The sequence below is a fragment of the Oncorhynchus kisutch genome, linkage group LG15, assembly GCF_002021735.2.
Source record: "Oncorhynchus kisutch isolate 150728-3 linkage group LG15, Okis_V2, whole genome shotgun sequence".
Lineage (NCBI taxonomy): Eukaryota > Metazoa > Chordata > Actinopteri > Salmoniformes > Salmonidae > Oncorhynchus > Oncorhynchus kisutch.
Genome location: NC_034188.2, coordinates 31,288,058 through 31,303,302, shown reverse-complemented (window position 1 = coordinate 31,303,302; position 15,245 = coordinate 31,288,058). Strand labels below are relative to the sequence as shown.

The 15,245-nt window shown below is 41.2% G+C and overlaps 2 protein-coding genes across 6 annotated transcripts; both read right to left on the bottom strand.

Annotated features, from left to right (window-relative positions):
• Nucleotides 1-1,334: 1,334 nt before the first annotated feature.
• LOC109905163 (forkhead box protein N2) lies at nt 1,335-4,866 on the bottom strand. Of its 2 annotated transcripts, none has more exons than XM_031790103.1 (5): nt 4,702-4,866; nt 3,419-4,097; nt 3,187-3,308; nt 2,918-2,973; nt 1,335-2,334 (listed from the first exon to the last, which is right to left on the bottom strand). In XM_031790103.1, exons 2-5 carry the CDS (start codon nt 4,052-4,054, stop codon nt 1,991-1,993), a joined length of 1,158 nt encoding a protein of 385 aa, XP_031645963.1. In that variant the 5' UTR covers nt 4,055-4,097; nt 4,702-4,866; the 3' UTR covers nt 1,335-1,990. The 2 variants fall into 2 exon arrangements, with proteins under 2 accessions (XP_031645963.1, XP_020357975.1); XM_020502386.2 differs by having other exon boundaries at nt 1,335-2,289; nt 4,702-4,865.
• Nucleotides 4,867-5,066: 200 nt separating this feature from the next.
• On the bottom strand, nt 5,067-12,786 carry LOC109905164 (protein YIF1A-like). Of its 4 annotated transcripts, none has more exons than XM_020502392.2 (9): nt 12,556-12,786; nt 12,083-12,125; nt 9,328-9,572; nt 8,127-8,231; nt 7,553-7,631; nt 7,398-7,455; nt 7,064-7,219; nt 6,031-6,124; nt 5,067-5,870 (listed from the first exon to the last, which is right to left on the bottom strand). In XM_020502392.2, exons 2-9 carry the CDS (start codon nt 12,114-12,116, stop codon nt 5,712-5,714), a joined length of 930 nt encoding a protein of 309 aa, XP_020357981.1. In that variant the 5' UTR covers nt 12,117-12,125; nt 12,556-12,786; the 3' UTR covers nt 5,067-5,711. The 4 variants fall into 4 exon arrangements, with proteins under 4 accessions (XP_020357981.1, XP_020357979.1, XP_020357980.1 ...); XM_020502390.2 differs by having other exon boundaries at nt 12,509-12,576; XM_020502391.2 differs by having other exon boundaries at nt 12,513-12,569.
• Between the last annotated feature and the right edge of the window lie 2,459 nt (nt 12,787-15,245).

Here is a 15,245-nt window from a genome sequence, read left to right as displayed (position 1 = left end):
TACTAATGCGGAATCTACAGTATGTGCTAAACGCATTTATGTCCATAACGGACATGAATGGGTTTAGCACATTATAATTTCATTTTGTACACTTGCTCTCTAAACTTACTGACAGACAAATCTAAATATACACTATTGGTCAAAAGTTTTAGAACACCTATTCATTCCAGGGTTTTTCTTTATTTTTTCTATTTTCTACATTGTAGAATAATAGTTAAGACATCAAATCTATGAAATAACACATATGGAATCATGTAGTAACCAAAAAAAGTGCAAAAAATATATATATTTTATATTTGAGACTCTTCAAATAGCCACCCTTTGCCTTGATGACAGCTTTGCACACTCTTGGCATTCTCTCAACCAGCTTCATGAGGTAGTCACCTGGAATGCATTTCAATTAACAGGTGTGCCTTGTTAAAAGTTCATTTGTGGGATTTCTTTCCTTCTTAATGCGTTTGAGCCAATTAGTTGTGTTGTGACAGGGTAGATGTGGTATACAGAAGATAGCCCTGTTTGGTAAAAGACCAAGTCCATATTATGACAAGAAAAGCTCAAATAAGCAAAGATAAACGACAGTCCATCATTACTTTAAGACATGATCCTCACTGAACTTCTGGAGAGAGTTTGCTGCACTGAAAGTAAAGGGGCTGAATAATTTTGCACGCCCAATTTTTCAGTTTTTGATTTGCTAAAAAAGTTTGAAATATCCAATAAATGTCGTTCCACTTCATGATTGTGTCCCACTTGTTGTTGATTCTTCACAAAAAAATACAGTTTTATATCTTTATGTTTGAAGCCTGAAATGTGGCAAAAGGTCGCAAAGTTCAAGGGGGCCGAATACTTTCGCAAGGCACTGTACATGATTCCATATGTGTTATTTCATAGTTTTGTTGTCTTCACTATTAGTCTACAATGTGGAAAATAGTAAAAATAAATAAAAACCCTGGAATGAGTAGGTGTTCTAAAACTTTTGACCGGTAGTGTAAATATATATATATATATATATTTTTTTACATAGGGCAAAACATTTGTCTACAATGTGAATTGTTATTGTAGTATAGTCAGTCTTTGGAGCTAATGGGGATCCTAAAAAAATACTTAATACACCGCCATAATCTACAGATGACCTGGATTATTGATTTTATCAAGTACATTTTGTGTTTTGACATAATCCCTAGATGGGTACCCAAATACAAATGTTAATACTTTGTTATAGCAAGTCAATTCCCCCCACTAGATGGCGTCTGCCCATTGAATCCTGTCATTGTCTGAGTATTTGAAAAAGGTTTACATGATAAAATGGTTTGGGACACATAAAATTACCAGTCCTATATTTTAAAAGAGTTTTGTGCTTTATTGTTAAATTGAGAAGTGAAAAATAGATGGATTGAGAAGTCTAAGGTTTCTTTCTAAACAAACAAATCAGACAGCCTACAAAATATATTCTCCGCAAGAACACGTGTTTAATAAATGCTGCCCCTGGTAAAGAGATTATAAAATCTAAAACATAAAAAAAATATGTTAATCATGAACAGACAAAGATTCAGGAGGATTAAACATAACTTTCTTTGTCCCCTGAATCTGAGAGTGGATTAACTGGCAGTAGATTTCTCATGTTATCATTCATCGGAAGTATTCCATCAAAATACAGCGGTCTTGATTCTTCGTATCATCATATCGGTACAGCATCAATCTTTTTTCTCCCTCATTTGTACCAAAAGCATATGCCAAGATTTGGTTTATGTCAATTAATGTGGTGAGTGACTTAATGTGTTTCAGTGCATCAGGTAGGGTGGCTTGGATTTGCAATCATAGTAGCTATATCACTTCATGACAGCAAATCAAATCTCAGGCAGTGTCAACACACAGCAGCGAATTGTCAATTTCTATCACTCAGGTTGCACATAATCTCCTTGCATCACAGTGTAGGCCAGTCTATTGGTCAATTTGTTTAGACCCCACTGCATGTCATTATCTGTAGATCAGTCTAATGTCCACCCCCTGCCAGGTCCAGAAGTGACCCAGCAGCCTCTTGGGCCTCAGCATCCAGCTGCAGGATCTCTACCGTCTCCAGATCTAGTTCAGTGTCCCCGGGCAGGACCAGATACTGATGATACTGGTAGTAATGGAACTCTATGTAGCCGCTGTCTGACAGGGGGTCTTTCTCCATCTCCTCACCAACCTCTTCCTCATATTCCACTGCCTCCATATTGACAAGCTCCTCGTGGTCAGGGGTCAGAGGGCAAGGTGGATTTGAGGAGAGAGGTGGGTTGTCTGAGGTCAAGGCTGGGGGAGAGGGGGAGGAGAGGAGAAGGGTTTGAAAAAGGGAATCTGTGTGACAAGAGACCATCATTTGTTTTTGTACTGTACATTGAAAAATGTGGCATGTCAACATCCATTATAGGTATCAGCATACATTGTTGATGTGCAAATGTTTTATAATAGTGTCCCATACAGTAGAGTAGAGCAATTTATGTAAAAGCTTTAAAAGAGATAGAAAAGCCATGCATTACAGTGCATACCATGTAAACGATCCCTCTCTGAGTGGAATGTAGGGAGTTACTGCACTAAAAGAGAGAGTGACAAATGGCGGAGCCATCGTGTAGCTGTGGCTATAGGTTGTCAAGGTAATAGAAGGTTGTTGCCAAGACAACAGCACACAAACCCACCAACCATGCAACATGCAGAGTAAAGAGGTAGAAAAAAAATTCAGCAGGTGAATTAAGGTGTAAAAGATAGATCAGTTGTTCCTCAATTAAACTATGACTAAACATTATGAGGGAACCGACATCTCCAAAAATACATTTGTGAGAGGCACTACAATACTGTCTGGGGCTTTATAGTTTGCCCACAAACTTTAGTGTGGGTATCAAGATCTAGGAGGCTGACATGCTTAGTGATAGCCTGGGCTAACCTGAGATCGCCACAGTGTCACACACCATAGATACTCCATAATCAGCTCCCTCCAACCTGCACAGGACAGAGTGGGAAGACAAATACAGTTAGTTGGACTACTGGTAAGGTTTTGACTGGGCTGTGATAAGCCTGCTATTGTAAGACAAATCATTAACCCACATGCGTTAAACAACAAGAATTTGGGCAAAAATATGTGGTAGTCACAGAAGGATTTGTGAGATTTGGCACTGTGAACTAAACTGCAGTTAACTGTTTGTTCATACTCACAATGCAGGGTTGTTTAGTAAGTTGCTGTTAGTGCTATGGTAATACTGGGTCTTCCTAAGCACCTCCAGAAGAGCGGATCGATATTCTGGACACACGCACCACAGTGAGCCCTTCCCCACAGACTGAAAAAACACATCATACGCAATCTTCGATATCACAAAACACCATTATTTCAAACAAACAGCGAAACTTAATGCAATTGGCACATTGAAGACGAGTGAACACATCTCACCTGGTTCTTGTCCCTGTGAATCCGACAGAAGCTCTTACTCAGAGACAGGTTGTGCCGAACAGAGTTTCTCCACCCCCCAGGTGCTGCTCTGTAGTAGGGGAAGCTGTTCAATATCCAGTCATAGATACCCTTCACTGGGAGCCTCTTGTCTGGTGAGTATTCTATCGCCATGAAGATTAGACTGCTGAAGGAATAAGGGGGCTTGGATGGGGAGGAAAGGTGGTGTTGGGTAGGTATGGGATCCTGGGGCTCCAGCTGGGGCAGTGGTGTTGTTTTGGGCAAGGGCTGCAGGGGAAGCAAATTGCCTCTTTGATGTAACCAGTTGAGGCAGGTCAAGTCATCTTGGTCAGATGTGGTTGAAGAGTTGAGGCAGTGTAAGTTTTGTCCGTCAAGGAACTGAGGGGGGGACAGGGAGTCTAAAAGAGGGGAGAGAGATTCAGTCTTGAGGTGAATGGAAACTGGGGCAGTGGGGGAAAGCCAAGTAGGGCATGGTGGAATCGACAGAGGAGACAGAGGGAGTGAAACATGGACAGTGGAAGAAGTCTGCAGAAGAGAGGAGAAAGGCGGGGACTGGTAGAGAGTGGTGGGATAAAGAGATGTAGGAAGGGGTGGCAGTGTGTGAGTGTCACTCTCCATCTCTCTCCCAGCAGACTTCTTAAACACTCATTCAATAGATGATCTGTTGGGCAAAGCAGAGCAGTCAAACATTTCAAAGGCATAGCGAAACATGTAGCTCAAGTTAACAGCAATGTAGTTCCACAATTTGAAAAACACAAGTAAACCTAATTTATAACAGCGTTGGTAGACCAGATCAGGTGGTCTTACTGAATTAATTAGTGGCTACATGTTGTGAGTCAGTCTACTCTCTGCCCTGCACCAGGGTCATTCATTTGGTAAGAATATAAAAACATACATCAAGTTAAAGATTAAGAAAAGTCTGAACAAAGTCCTCCCCCTTTTTCTTCTGGTTTTGCATGAATGATTTCGCTGGCTATACTAGCAGATTCAAACAGCTACAGCAGCAAAAAGGCATTGCACAGGTGGATACATAAAATCTTCCTGAATAGAAAACGACTTTTATTTCTAAAGGGTAAATAAAGCAGACTGCTCATGAAGCCACATGGTGCTCAACAATGCTGCTCAATGTGCTCATTCTTCGGAAAATGGCGGTAGAATATAAAGTTACATTTAGCACAATCAGTCAAGCAGTCTTTTGTTAAACTCCCCCTCAGGTGCTGACAAACACTTAAAACATAGTATAAAAAAAACAATGCATTGCTTACCAATAAAGCAACGTATTAGTTCAGGGTATATCGGTAAGTCTCGAATTATGCAAAATATATTATTCAAAAGTTAAAAATATTGTCTGATATCCATACGAAGAATCGAATTCCTGCCCGTCTGCCTTCTATCCGTTCCAGTGTTCCCTTGGAAACCAAAAGGACGCTTTGCAGGTTGCGCGTCACCTGCGCGTTCCCGCCTTAAAGATACAGTTCAGTATTTATTTTCCCAACAAATGGAGAGGACAAACCACTTTCCAGATATGACTGTCACAGCATTCCCAAATTCAAGGTCAAAGATGATCAAACTGAGCAACAGACATTTTTCAATTGAAACTTTACATTCAGTTAAAAAGACAGAGGCATGGTTAAAATTCAAAGCTAAATATGTTTATTTTTCTACAAAAAACATAACACTGATTGTTGTTCATGCTCTATAAAGTTTAGATACATAATAAAGGAGGGTTTAACAGGGAAGGACAAATGGGGAAGATAAGAGTGCACTGGTAGCACATCCTCAGAGTAGCTCCATCATTTTACATTTAACCATATTGCAACATTTCTGGTAAGCCCAAATGGACAATATACACAGGAAACTTTAGAGGAAAACTGGAGTGTGGTGTGAAATGTTTCTCATAATTATATTCCAATTTCATGAATACAAAACCCTTCTTTCTCTATAAATAAGAGGGCCAAAAAGGACTCTGTAAAACACTCATGGTGAGAAAACATAAAAGCCTTCCATTTTGACAAGCGATGCATCTTGCATACAAAAGTCTCACACTGTAGAGGAGTCAAAAATAAATGTTTGTTTAAAACTAACCCACAAGCTGAACACAAGATACAGCTCGATATCTATTATCCCCTTTTCTCTGGCAGATGAGCTGAAAGGCAGGTAACAGTGACACTCAGAAGAACCAAATTTGTAGAAAGCATCAGTGTTTTTAAAGTTTTTTTGTTTTTGTTTTTTAAGTTCGATACCAAAGGACCTCCGCATCAGACCCCATATCAGGTCACCTGACCAGATGTGAGGTGAGCCAGTAGATAATGATTGGCTGAAAGGCGGCGGTGGCCACGGTGATGTACAGGCGGAGTCTTGGTTTGGCACTCGCCCCAGCCCCCATGGAGTCATGGGAGAGAGATGACAGAATCTTCATTTTGAGAGAACGGACCTGGTGATATGATCAAAATGCTGTAAACTCTTGGACATGAAGTTTAAAGACACAAAAACGTATTAAACTATGTCAACTTGGCTACTATAAAGCATAACTAGGTATGACAAATTCAGAATAATTCTTAACACACATTTCCACAGAGTTCTAAAGTACTTACAATGAAAAACATAAGAGCACACGATGACCAGGCGAGAGCCACGAAATAACCATCACTGCCAAACAGCAGACCACCCAGCACTGTGAAAATCATCCTAAAACAAAGAAGCATCCTTAAACTCAGGGGTATCACAGTAATGTCAGCAAAATGTAATAACTTGAGGTAAAAAAAAAAAGTATCTCTTATAGAGTGTAGATAACATAAACCACGTTTAAATCCGAGTGAAGTCATACCGTATATATAATAAATAAAAATCACGACAGCTGTGATAGAAACAGGAAGTTTTGGTAGAATTTTATAAATGCAGAAAGAATGTTCATTCGACATGTTGGGATCTTTTTACGCCTGTAAAATAAATTCTGTGAGAAATGGCGGTGGAAACACCTTTATACGCAAATATTGATATAACAGTCACATAAACTTGAATTCATACCATGATATGGTGGGTGGTCCTCCCACTATGACTCGGGAAACCATGCAGTTTTAGGCAACAGATGAAACCACTTATGATGAACTTCACAGGGTGGTGAAAGTGTACAGTGATCTTGATGCTTATTTCCAATAAAAATATTTAGGGTCTTATTCTGTTGACATGATGATCAATGCTTGACTGCTGTTTGACCCCCCATAACAAATATCTTGCTCTTATCCATAATAATCTCATAATATAGACTAACCTACCTGCTATGTATCTGCCAGCTGTTGGCTAGAGAGCACGTAAGACCAGAGTAGACAACGTTTTCTATTTAACGGAACCATGTGAGACAAAACCATCAGTAGAGTTGAAAAATGTGATGGAAACACATTGAACTTTACATTTTTATTCGGTACATGAACGCTTGAGCGAAAAAGTACATTTTGTGTGCACTATGTCATCGCGCACTGATTTTAATTCGCAACAAGTTTGTTTGGTGTAAACACACCACTGGTGGGAAAATTCACATATTTTCTACATGCAGATTTTGGAATATTCACATGAAAATCAATCACCAATTGGATGGAAACCTAGCTATAAATCTAATGGAGCCCTTACCCCACATATTTGTATCCACTGTAGGCAATGAGGTCAAACGTGGATAGGTCAGAGTGAACCGTGAGAAGGTAGAGACTCAACAACATGACCAAGACCTCTATAACGACCCACACCAAAGCAGTGCTGGCACACAGACCAAGGACCTCTGGACTGAACCTGCCATTGAAGAAGAGAAAATAATGATGAGGGGGGAGAACATTAGTTGGTTGATTCATAAACAAAATGAGACAAATATAGTGTCACTTAAATTAATACATTGTATCTAACACTCCAGAAATCATACATTTGCTTGGCTATGTTTGAACAGTTGTAAAGAAATAGTAGTTGATGTAACCTGTTCTGAATGCCAAGGGCCATCCCAGCAAGCAAAATGTAGGTAATGAAAGCCATTGCTGAAAAATAATACAGTAATAAATCAAATCAATTCATAGTCCGTCACTTCAATATTAAACATCTTACTGATATACCCTATCAATAAAACATACTTACAAGGTATGTAAAGGTCGGGTGCATTCACGTCATGCCTGGGTGTGAGAGGAGTGTCTCTGTGGTAACGAACTTCCCAGTCCTATTGACATTACGACAAAATGTGAAATGTATTTACACAACATCACAGAGAAGCACAGACATATAGTTCTTACTGGATCTAACATTTAGCAGGGCACAGAATGTCTAACAATGTCTCCTAATCTGAGAAGGGTAATTTGTGCAAACATATCATGCTTGTTAACATCAATATAAAGATTGATGAAGCACAATTGCGTCGGTCTTTTTTACACCTACAACATTAGAGAAAATTCTCATCTTCTGTGACCACAACACACACACCAACACACACATAAACACACACTGCTAGCAGGGTGATTAAAGAGTGATTATCTTGTTTGGAGGCCCAACTATCTGATATGTACAAGAACATGAGACGAAGGAGGAATGCCAAGACTGTCTCCATGACCTTGACACACCAGTGTGTGCTACAGTGCTGTTGAGGATCATACTCTGTAGAACATCATGTGCAAGAACGTGACATGGTGCGTTTGGTGTAATAAAATGACTTGATTACCTGGTGTGTGTATGGGAACATGAGGAGCAGAAGTTTCTTCATTACATATTTGCTGTCGACGGCAAAGAAATACTTCAGCTTGTTCACAGACACGTACCTGCTGATCTGAAGAGAGATTGCACAGGTTAATTTCTCTAACTGTCATGATAAGTGGAATCAAAGATAGTTGGCACAGTCTCATTATTTGCCGACCAGTGCCTATGCTTGTTTGAGGCTATACTTTTCCGATATTGGAGCCTTAATCAGCAGACGGTTCTGATTGGGAAATCGTTGTTTGCGTAGAAAGATTTAAATCCAATTGGTAGACGCACCAGCCACTTCCAAATCAAAACATGGATGTAAATGTTTGCCCATACATGCGCCATTCTAATTTGCCTGTGAGGCTGATTAGCTAGTGCAAACAGGTGTGAAACAGACAGTAGTGCGCGCAAAGCGATTTGGAGGGGGTGGTAGCATCCAACAATTAGATTTAATTATTTATTGGGCACTGCTCAGCGATGCAAACAACGATTTCCTAATTAGAATAGTCTACCAATTACGGATAAAGGCTCAGATATTGGAAAAGCGTCACCAAATAAGCACGGGTCGGCAAATAACTTGTTAAGTGGGTAAATGTTATACAGCTATTTATTTATTATTTAACTAGGCAAGTCAGTTAAGAACATATTCTTATTTACAATGACGGAACTACCCCGGCCAAACCCTAAACCGGATGACGTTGGGCCAATTGTGGGCCCTATGGGACTCCCAATCACAGCCGGTTGTGATACAGCCTAGAATCAAACCAGGGTCTGTAGTGATACCTCTAGCACTGAGATGCAGTGCCTTAGACCGCTGCACCACTCGGGAGACAAGCTAGACAAGGGTTTGACTGTAGTCTAGGAAATGGTCTAAGTCTCATCCAGGCTTCTAAGGAAGTAATTATGGAAGAGGTGAACAGTAGGCTCACTCAGGCACAAACTGAGTCAAGTAATAGACGCAGACCAGCTCTATAGCTCATGTGGCTACCTCATGCACAGCTTTACCCTAACCATCCTATCTGGCTGAAGTCCATTAATAAAACCTCAGCTGTGGATCGGAAAGGACCCACAGGTGAATGCAACACACCAGCAGCAACTCTAGTCTATTTAACTGTTCATTTGCTGGAACGTGGCCATCACCCTAATGAGAATGAGACCAGTCTGTAGTGTGATTCTCTCACCTCCTTGTTGACAATATCCTTTCCCTGGTTTGCCAGGGAAGAGCCATATATCATGGCTGCACTGGCCATTGGGTCAGCAAACAGGTTGTTGACCCCAGCACCTCCTGGCCCTCCAGCTGGAGCCCCTCCCATGTTGTACCCAGGGGTGTAGAAACCCTGACTGTTCATTGGTGGTGCAGCCGAACTGGTATCGTCAAAGAGGAGAGGGTCCCCAGCGGGGGGAGCTGCACGGGCTCTTGGCTTTGCTACAGAGGGACAAATGGGAATGAGGATAGGGTAGTGTGTAAGATACAGAAGTGGGGGAGAGTAGGGTAGTGTGTAAGATTTGGCCAAAACAGCCAAATACTCCATCTAAACATGAATCGATTCTTAATTTAGGTACGGTTCTAGAAACATAAAGCATCAAAATAATTTCACAAATTATACACGCTGTACTGCAGCGCCAGCTGTGCCATCAGAGACTCTGGGTTCGCGCCCAGGCTCTGTCGTAACCGGCCGCGACCGGGAGGTGCGTGGGGCGACGCACAATTGGCCTAGCGTCGTCTGGGTTAGCGAGGGCTTGGCCGGTAGGGATGTTCTTGTCTCATCGTGACTCCTGTGGCGTGCCGGGCGCAGTGCGCGCTAACCAAGTTTGCCAGGTGCATGGTGTTTCCTCCGACACATTGGTGCGGCTGGCTTCCGGGTTGGATGCGCGCTGTGTTAAGAAGCAGTGCGGCTTGGTTGGGTTGTGTATCGGAGGACGCATGACTTTCAACCTTCGTCTCTCCCGAGCCGGTACGGGAGTTGTAGCGATGAGACAAGATAGTAGCTAGTAGCTACTAAAACAATTGGATACCACGAAATTGGGGAGAAAAAAAGGGGTAAAAAATAATAATGTAGTAATTTAACCTTTTTTATTTTGCGCTGACATGAAAGATATGTTTCCAAAAACATAACGCAAGCAATGTGCTTTAGTGTTTGGAGCAAGCATATCGGGGCTCTTAACAAAAAACTATATTTGTGCATTAAAGACCTCTCGAACAATGAGAAAGTTCAGATTCAAACTCCCATTCACCAGCTCTGCAAGCGTTATAATGCACATTATAATTTAGAACTTTTTTGGAAATACATACCAACCGTAGCAGAAGTAAATGAAGATAGTTACTTAGCAAAACTCCACATTTGGTTATCAAGTATTTTGACATTTTGCATTTTGACATTACAATGCTTGCAGAATTGAGAGTTTGAGTCTGAGCTTTCTGTGCATTAGAGGTCTAACATGCTGACCACACCGCTTGCATTACGTGCGCGAGCATTGCAAAATAAATGTACACATACATGTTATTCAATCATTTCATCCAAACTGTTCGTGAGTGTTTGCGTAACCAGGCGCTGCAAGTCCCACCTCCCCCATCTCCTCAGTTATTTTTAGGATCATATACCAACGTGGGTGGTTGAAAGATAAACTGAGGTCCACACTCCAGTCGTTGGCGGTAATGCATCTTAAAGTTGTTTGTCAACCGCCATAAAAAGTCCAAAGAAGAAGACTGAAGGAGGAGAGATTACTAGAAACCATCTAGGTTTACCTTTTTATCTGTGGACTAATTGTCAGAGTAGAGGACCTTGTGCATTTCAGGTAAAATAACAACCCAATGTTTATATCCAAAGACAAATTAGCTAGCAACTACAAGTAAGCTAGCTAAATTGCCACGAATGTTTCATGCATTTCAACCTGTCCCCAAATTAATATAGTTGGTTCAGAGATATTTTGGATATTTCAACCTGTGTGTCCTGGTCACATCTGTTGTGGATGGACAAAATCAACATGCGCGTGCCCAGTCTAGTCAGCATGTAATGCACAGATTCTGGTTCAGTTAGTCTATAAATGGGCTAGGGTGAAGTATGACAATTACATAACAGTTAAGGCAATTATGAGTGACAATATGAGTATCAAACCTGTAACTACAAACAATAGTCATGCCATGCGGGATGCAATGATAGCCTCAGGCTTTGATCACATCGATAGCTTCATTGCGCAAAATAGTATGCAGCATTATATTTATTTAACCTTAATTTAGTCAGTTAAGAACAAATTCTTATTTTACAATGATGGCCTACACCGGCCAAACCCTCCCCTCACCCAGACGACTCTGGGTCAATTGCGCGCTGCCCTATGGGACTCCAGATTATGGCTGGTTGTGATACAGCCCCGGATCGAACCTTGGTCTGTAGTGATGCCTCTAGCAATGAGATGCAGTGTCTTAGACAACTGTGCCACTCGGGAGTCCTAATCTGGATATGTGTCCAACAAAAGCTCAATGCCTTGATCACACCGACAGTGTTCATGTACAAAATACTAAACAACATCATCTGGTTATGTGCCCAACAAAAGTTCAACATTTCCTTTCTGCTACAATTTATGTCAAGCCGTCAAAGTTTAAAGCCTGACTCATACTTTCGATTACTCTTTTGGTGTATTCTAAGAGTTATTGCGCAAAATAGTATACAGCATCATCTGGGTATGTATGCAACAAAGTTCAACATTCACCTTCTACTACCATTTCTGTCAAGCAGTCTAAGCATATAGTTTGACGCATACGTTCGAAAAATGTAACGTATGCAACGCACTGCAAAGCAATCCCAGCGTTCCATTGGAAATGAATGTACATCCGGTGTACCAAAACCAGGTCGGTGTGTTCGAAGCGTTACCTAACTCTAGCAAGCTACATTATTAGTTAGATGTATCACATAGATAACATGTAGCTAGCTTACTTACCACTTGCTCGGTAGCCATGATGTGGAAGGTCCATTGTAAACACCTGTTTAAAAATAGAAACACAATGTTTGAGTTTGATAACGTGTTGCAACGCAATTTTATACGTCGCATGATCTTCGCATCCAGAAGTTAGTTAGCCAGTTATGTTTCAATGTTGGCTAGTGGTACGTAGCCAGCTAACGTTAATTAGCAGTTTTTCGTCGTTAACGTTACTCTTGGCTGCTAGTCTGGGGCTAGCTACCGAATGCTAACTGAAAAGCTGGTTAGGGTTTGCCACCATTTGTGTGAACACAATTGACAGTTAATTAAAGCAGAATAACATATTTCAATGTACAAGAGTGTTTATAAAAAATATATAAATAACTAACTATGACATACTCATGGAATACAATATTCACTATTTAAAAAGCAAAACGTTACATCTACCTACGTGTCCTATGGTGCTTCCTTAGAACCCGCCTCTTTTACTTTACCTTAGCTATTAATGGTCGTCTTCTGTGCCTGCGTGGCAGCGTGGATAAGCAAAATACTTCTATTGGTCCAAAATAAAGATTCAGCCTGTGCACGGATTGGTTTTCCGGGATATCAGTCTTCGCTATTCATTAAACCAAAGAGAGCACAGTAGGAAACTCTGAATTACATATTCATCAGCTCTTTCAACCTAAGCATGGGGTGTATTCATTACGCCAATTCTGTTGCAAAACGTTCTGTCTGTTGCAAAATCTGTTGAAAAACGTTTTGCAACAGAAACCGTTTACTTCAAAAGGAAATCCTTGCTGTTCTTTGGAAAAAGAGATGGATTGGCATCGAGCTATGGCTAGCTGTAGTTTTATAGAAGGTAGGCCATGATGTCTTCTGAAACAGTGACTCATGGTGAACTTGTAAATGTAAAAAGTGACAAAAGAGAAAGTTATAACTTGTTTAAAAACAGCAAAGATTTATCTTTGGAGTAAACGGTTTCTGTTGCAAAACGTTTTAGCAGCAGATTGTGCAACAGACAAAACGTTTATCAACAGATTCAGTGTAATTAATACACTTTCAGCCTAGGTTGAAGGAACTGATGAATATGTAATGAACATTTCATGATTCACGAAGACTGACATCACTGAGGACCTGAAATAGTCTCACCATACCAACACTGTGGTGAAGAAGGCGCAACAGTCTTCTTCAACCTCAGAGGCCAAGACAAAATTCTTAAGCCTCCATCGGAGCCATGGCCTGTTCACACTGCTACCAGAAGGCAGAGACAGGACAGGTGCATCAAAGCTGGGACATAGAGACTGAAGAACAACTTATATCTCCAGGCCATCAAACTGTTAAATTGTCACCACCACTAGCCAGCCTCCGCCCAGTACCCTGCCTTGAACTTTGTCACTGTTACTAGCCTGCTACCACCTGGTACTCTACCCTGCACCTTAGAGACTGCTACCCTATGTACATGGTCATTGAACACGGGTCATTTTAATAAAGTTTAAATACGGTTTTACCCACTTCATGTTCTAGTCAAGGCTCATCCTATATAGCTATTGCTGTACACAACTTTTCTATTCATATACTGTCCATACACACCATCATATACATATATTTATATATGTCAAAGGAGATTGGTGACACCTTAATTGGGGAGGACATGCTTGTGGTAATTGCAGGATCATAATTAGAGGAATGGTACCAAATATATCAAACACGTGGTTTCCATGTGTTTAATGCCATTCCATTCGCTCAGTTCCAGACAATACTATGAGCCGTCCTCCTCTCAGCTGCCTCATGTTATATATTTATATTCCGAACTCTGACTTTGCTCTTTCTGATATTTCTTAATTCCTTTATTTTTATTTTTTGAATTTGTGTGTATGGTTTTAAATTGTTAGGTATTACTTCACTGCTGGAGCTACAAACATAATAATTTCACTGCACCTGCAATAACATCTTCAAAATATGTGTACCCCCGAAGCTGGCCCATGTTGACTGTAAATGCTTCCCACAGTTGTGTCAAGTTGGCTGGATGTCCTTTGGGTGGTGGGCCATTCTTGATACACACTGGAAACTGTTGAGCATGAAAACCCCAGCAACATTGCAGTTCCTGAAACAAATCACTGTCCCTGACACCGACTACCATACCCCATTCAAAGGCACTTAAATATTTTGTCTTGCCTGTTCACCCTTTGAATGGCGCACATACACAACCATGTGCCAGCAGCATACCACCCTGCATACCACTGCTGGCTTGCTTCTGAAGCTAAGCAGGGTTGGTCCTGGGCAGTTCCTGGATGGGAGACCAGATGCTGCTGGAAGTGGTGTTGGAGGGCCAGTAGGAGGCACCTTTTCCTCTGGTCTAAAACAATATCCCAATACCCCAGGGCAGTGATTGGGTACACTGCCCTGTGTAGGGTGCTGTCTTTCGGATGGGACGTTAAACGGGTGTCCTGACTCTCTGAGGTCATTAAAGATCCCATGGCACTTATCGTAAGAGTAGGGGTGTTAACCCCGGTGTCCTGGCTAAATTCCCAATCTGGCCCTCAAAAACCATCACGGTCACCTAATAATCCCCAGTTTACAATTGGCTCTTTCATCCCCCTCCTCTCCCTTGTAACTATTCCCCAGGTCATTGCTGCAAATGAGAATGTGTTCTCAGTCAATTTACCTGGTAAAATAATGGATAAATAAAATAAATTGTCTTAAGGCTTAAAAAGCCTTCTTTAACCAGATTGAAGTGGATTTAACAGGTGACATTAATAAGGGAGCATAGATTTCACCTAGAAGTCATAATAAATATAAGGATTATGAGAATGGGTGTGTAAGTGGTGGGTGTGCATGGTTGTACTATGCGTACTGTACCTGCATGTACATGTAGTCTACGCCTGTGATGCCTCTCTGAGCCTCTCTGAGCCTCTCTGAGCCTGCCAGCATGTTGCCGCATGTCATAGAGAGACAGAAAGGGTGTGTCATCAACGGCATTCCAGAGGCATGAAGTCATCTTCACCTCCCCCTATACTCTCCTACAACACTCAACCACGTGATAAGGTGTCACATCCTTATGGTTACACCACAGAGAGAGAGGAGCACATGTCTCCCCATTGAAATAGAGAAATAATACAGGCAAAGTACACTTTTAAAGAAGCAGGTGGCAGTAGTAATTCGGTCACTGTGACGCATAAATCAC

Bases quoted from the DNA above. Each gene is read 5' to 3' on its own strand.
- LOC109905163 (XM_031790103.1), bottom strand. From the start codon at position 4,054: ATGGAGAGTGACACTCACACACTGCCACCCCTTCCTACATCTCTTTAT. The intron at 3,309-3,418 runs GTGAGATGTGTT...GTGTTTTTTCAG, and splicing joins TTCACAGGGACAAGAACCAG to TCTGTGGGGAAGGGCTCACT. The intron at 2,335-2,917 runs GTTAGCCCAGGC...CTTGTCACACAG, and splicing joins TGACACTGTGGCGATCTCAG to ATTCCCTTTTTCAAACCCTT.
- LOC109905164 (XM_020502392.2), bottom strand. From the start codon at position 12,116: ATGGACCTTCCACATCATGGCTACCGAGCAAGTG. The intron at 8,232-9,327 runs GTGAGAGAATCA...ATCTCTCTTCAG, and splicing joins AGGATATTGTCAACAAGGAG to ATCAGCAGGTACGTGTCTGT. The intron at 7,456-7,552 runs GTAAGTATGTTT...ATTATTTTTCAG, and splicing joins ACCCGACCTTTACATACCTT to CAATGGCTTTCATTACCTAC.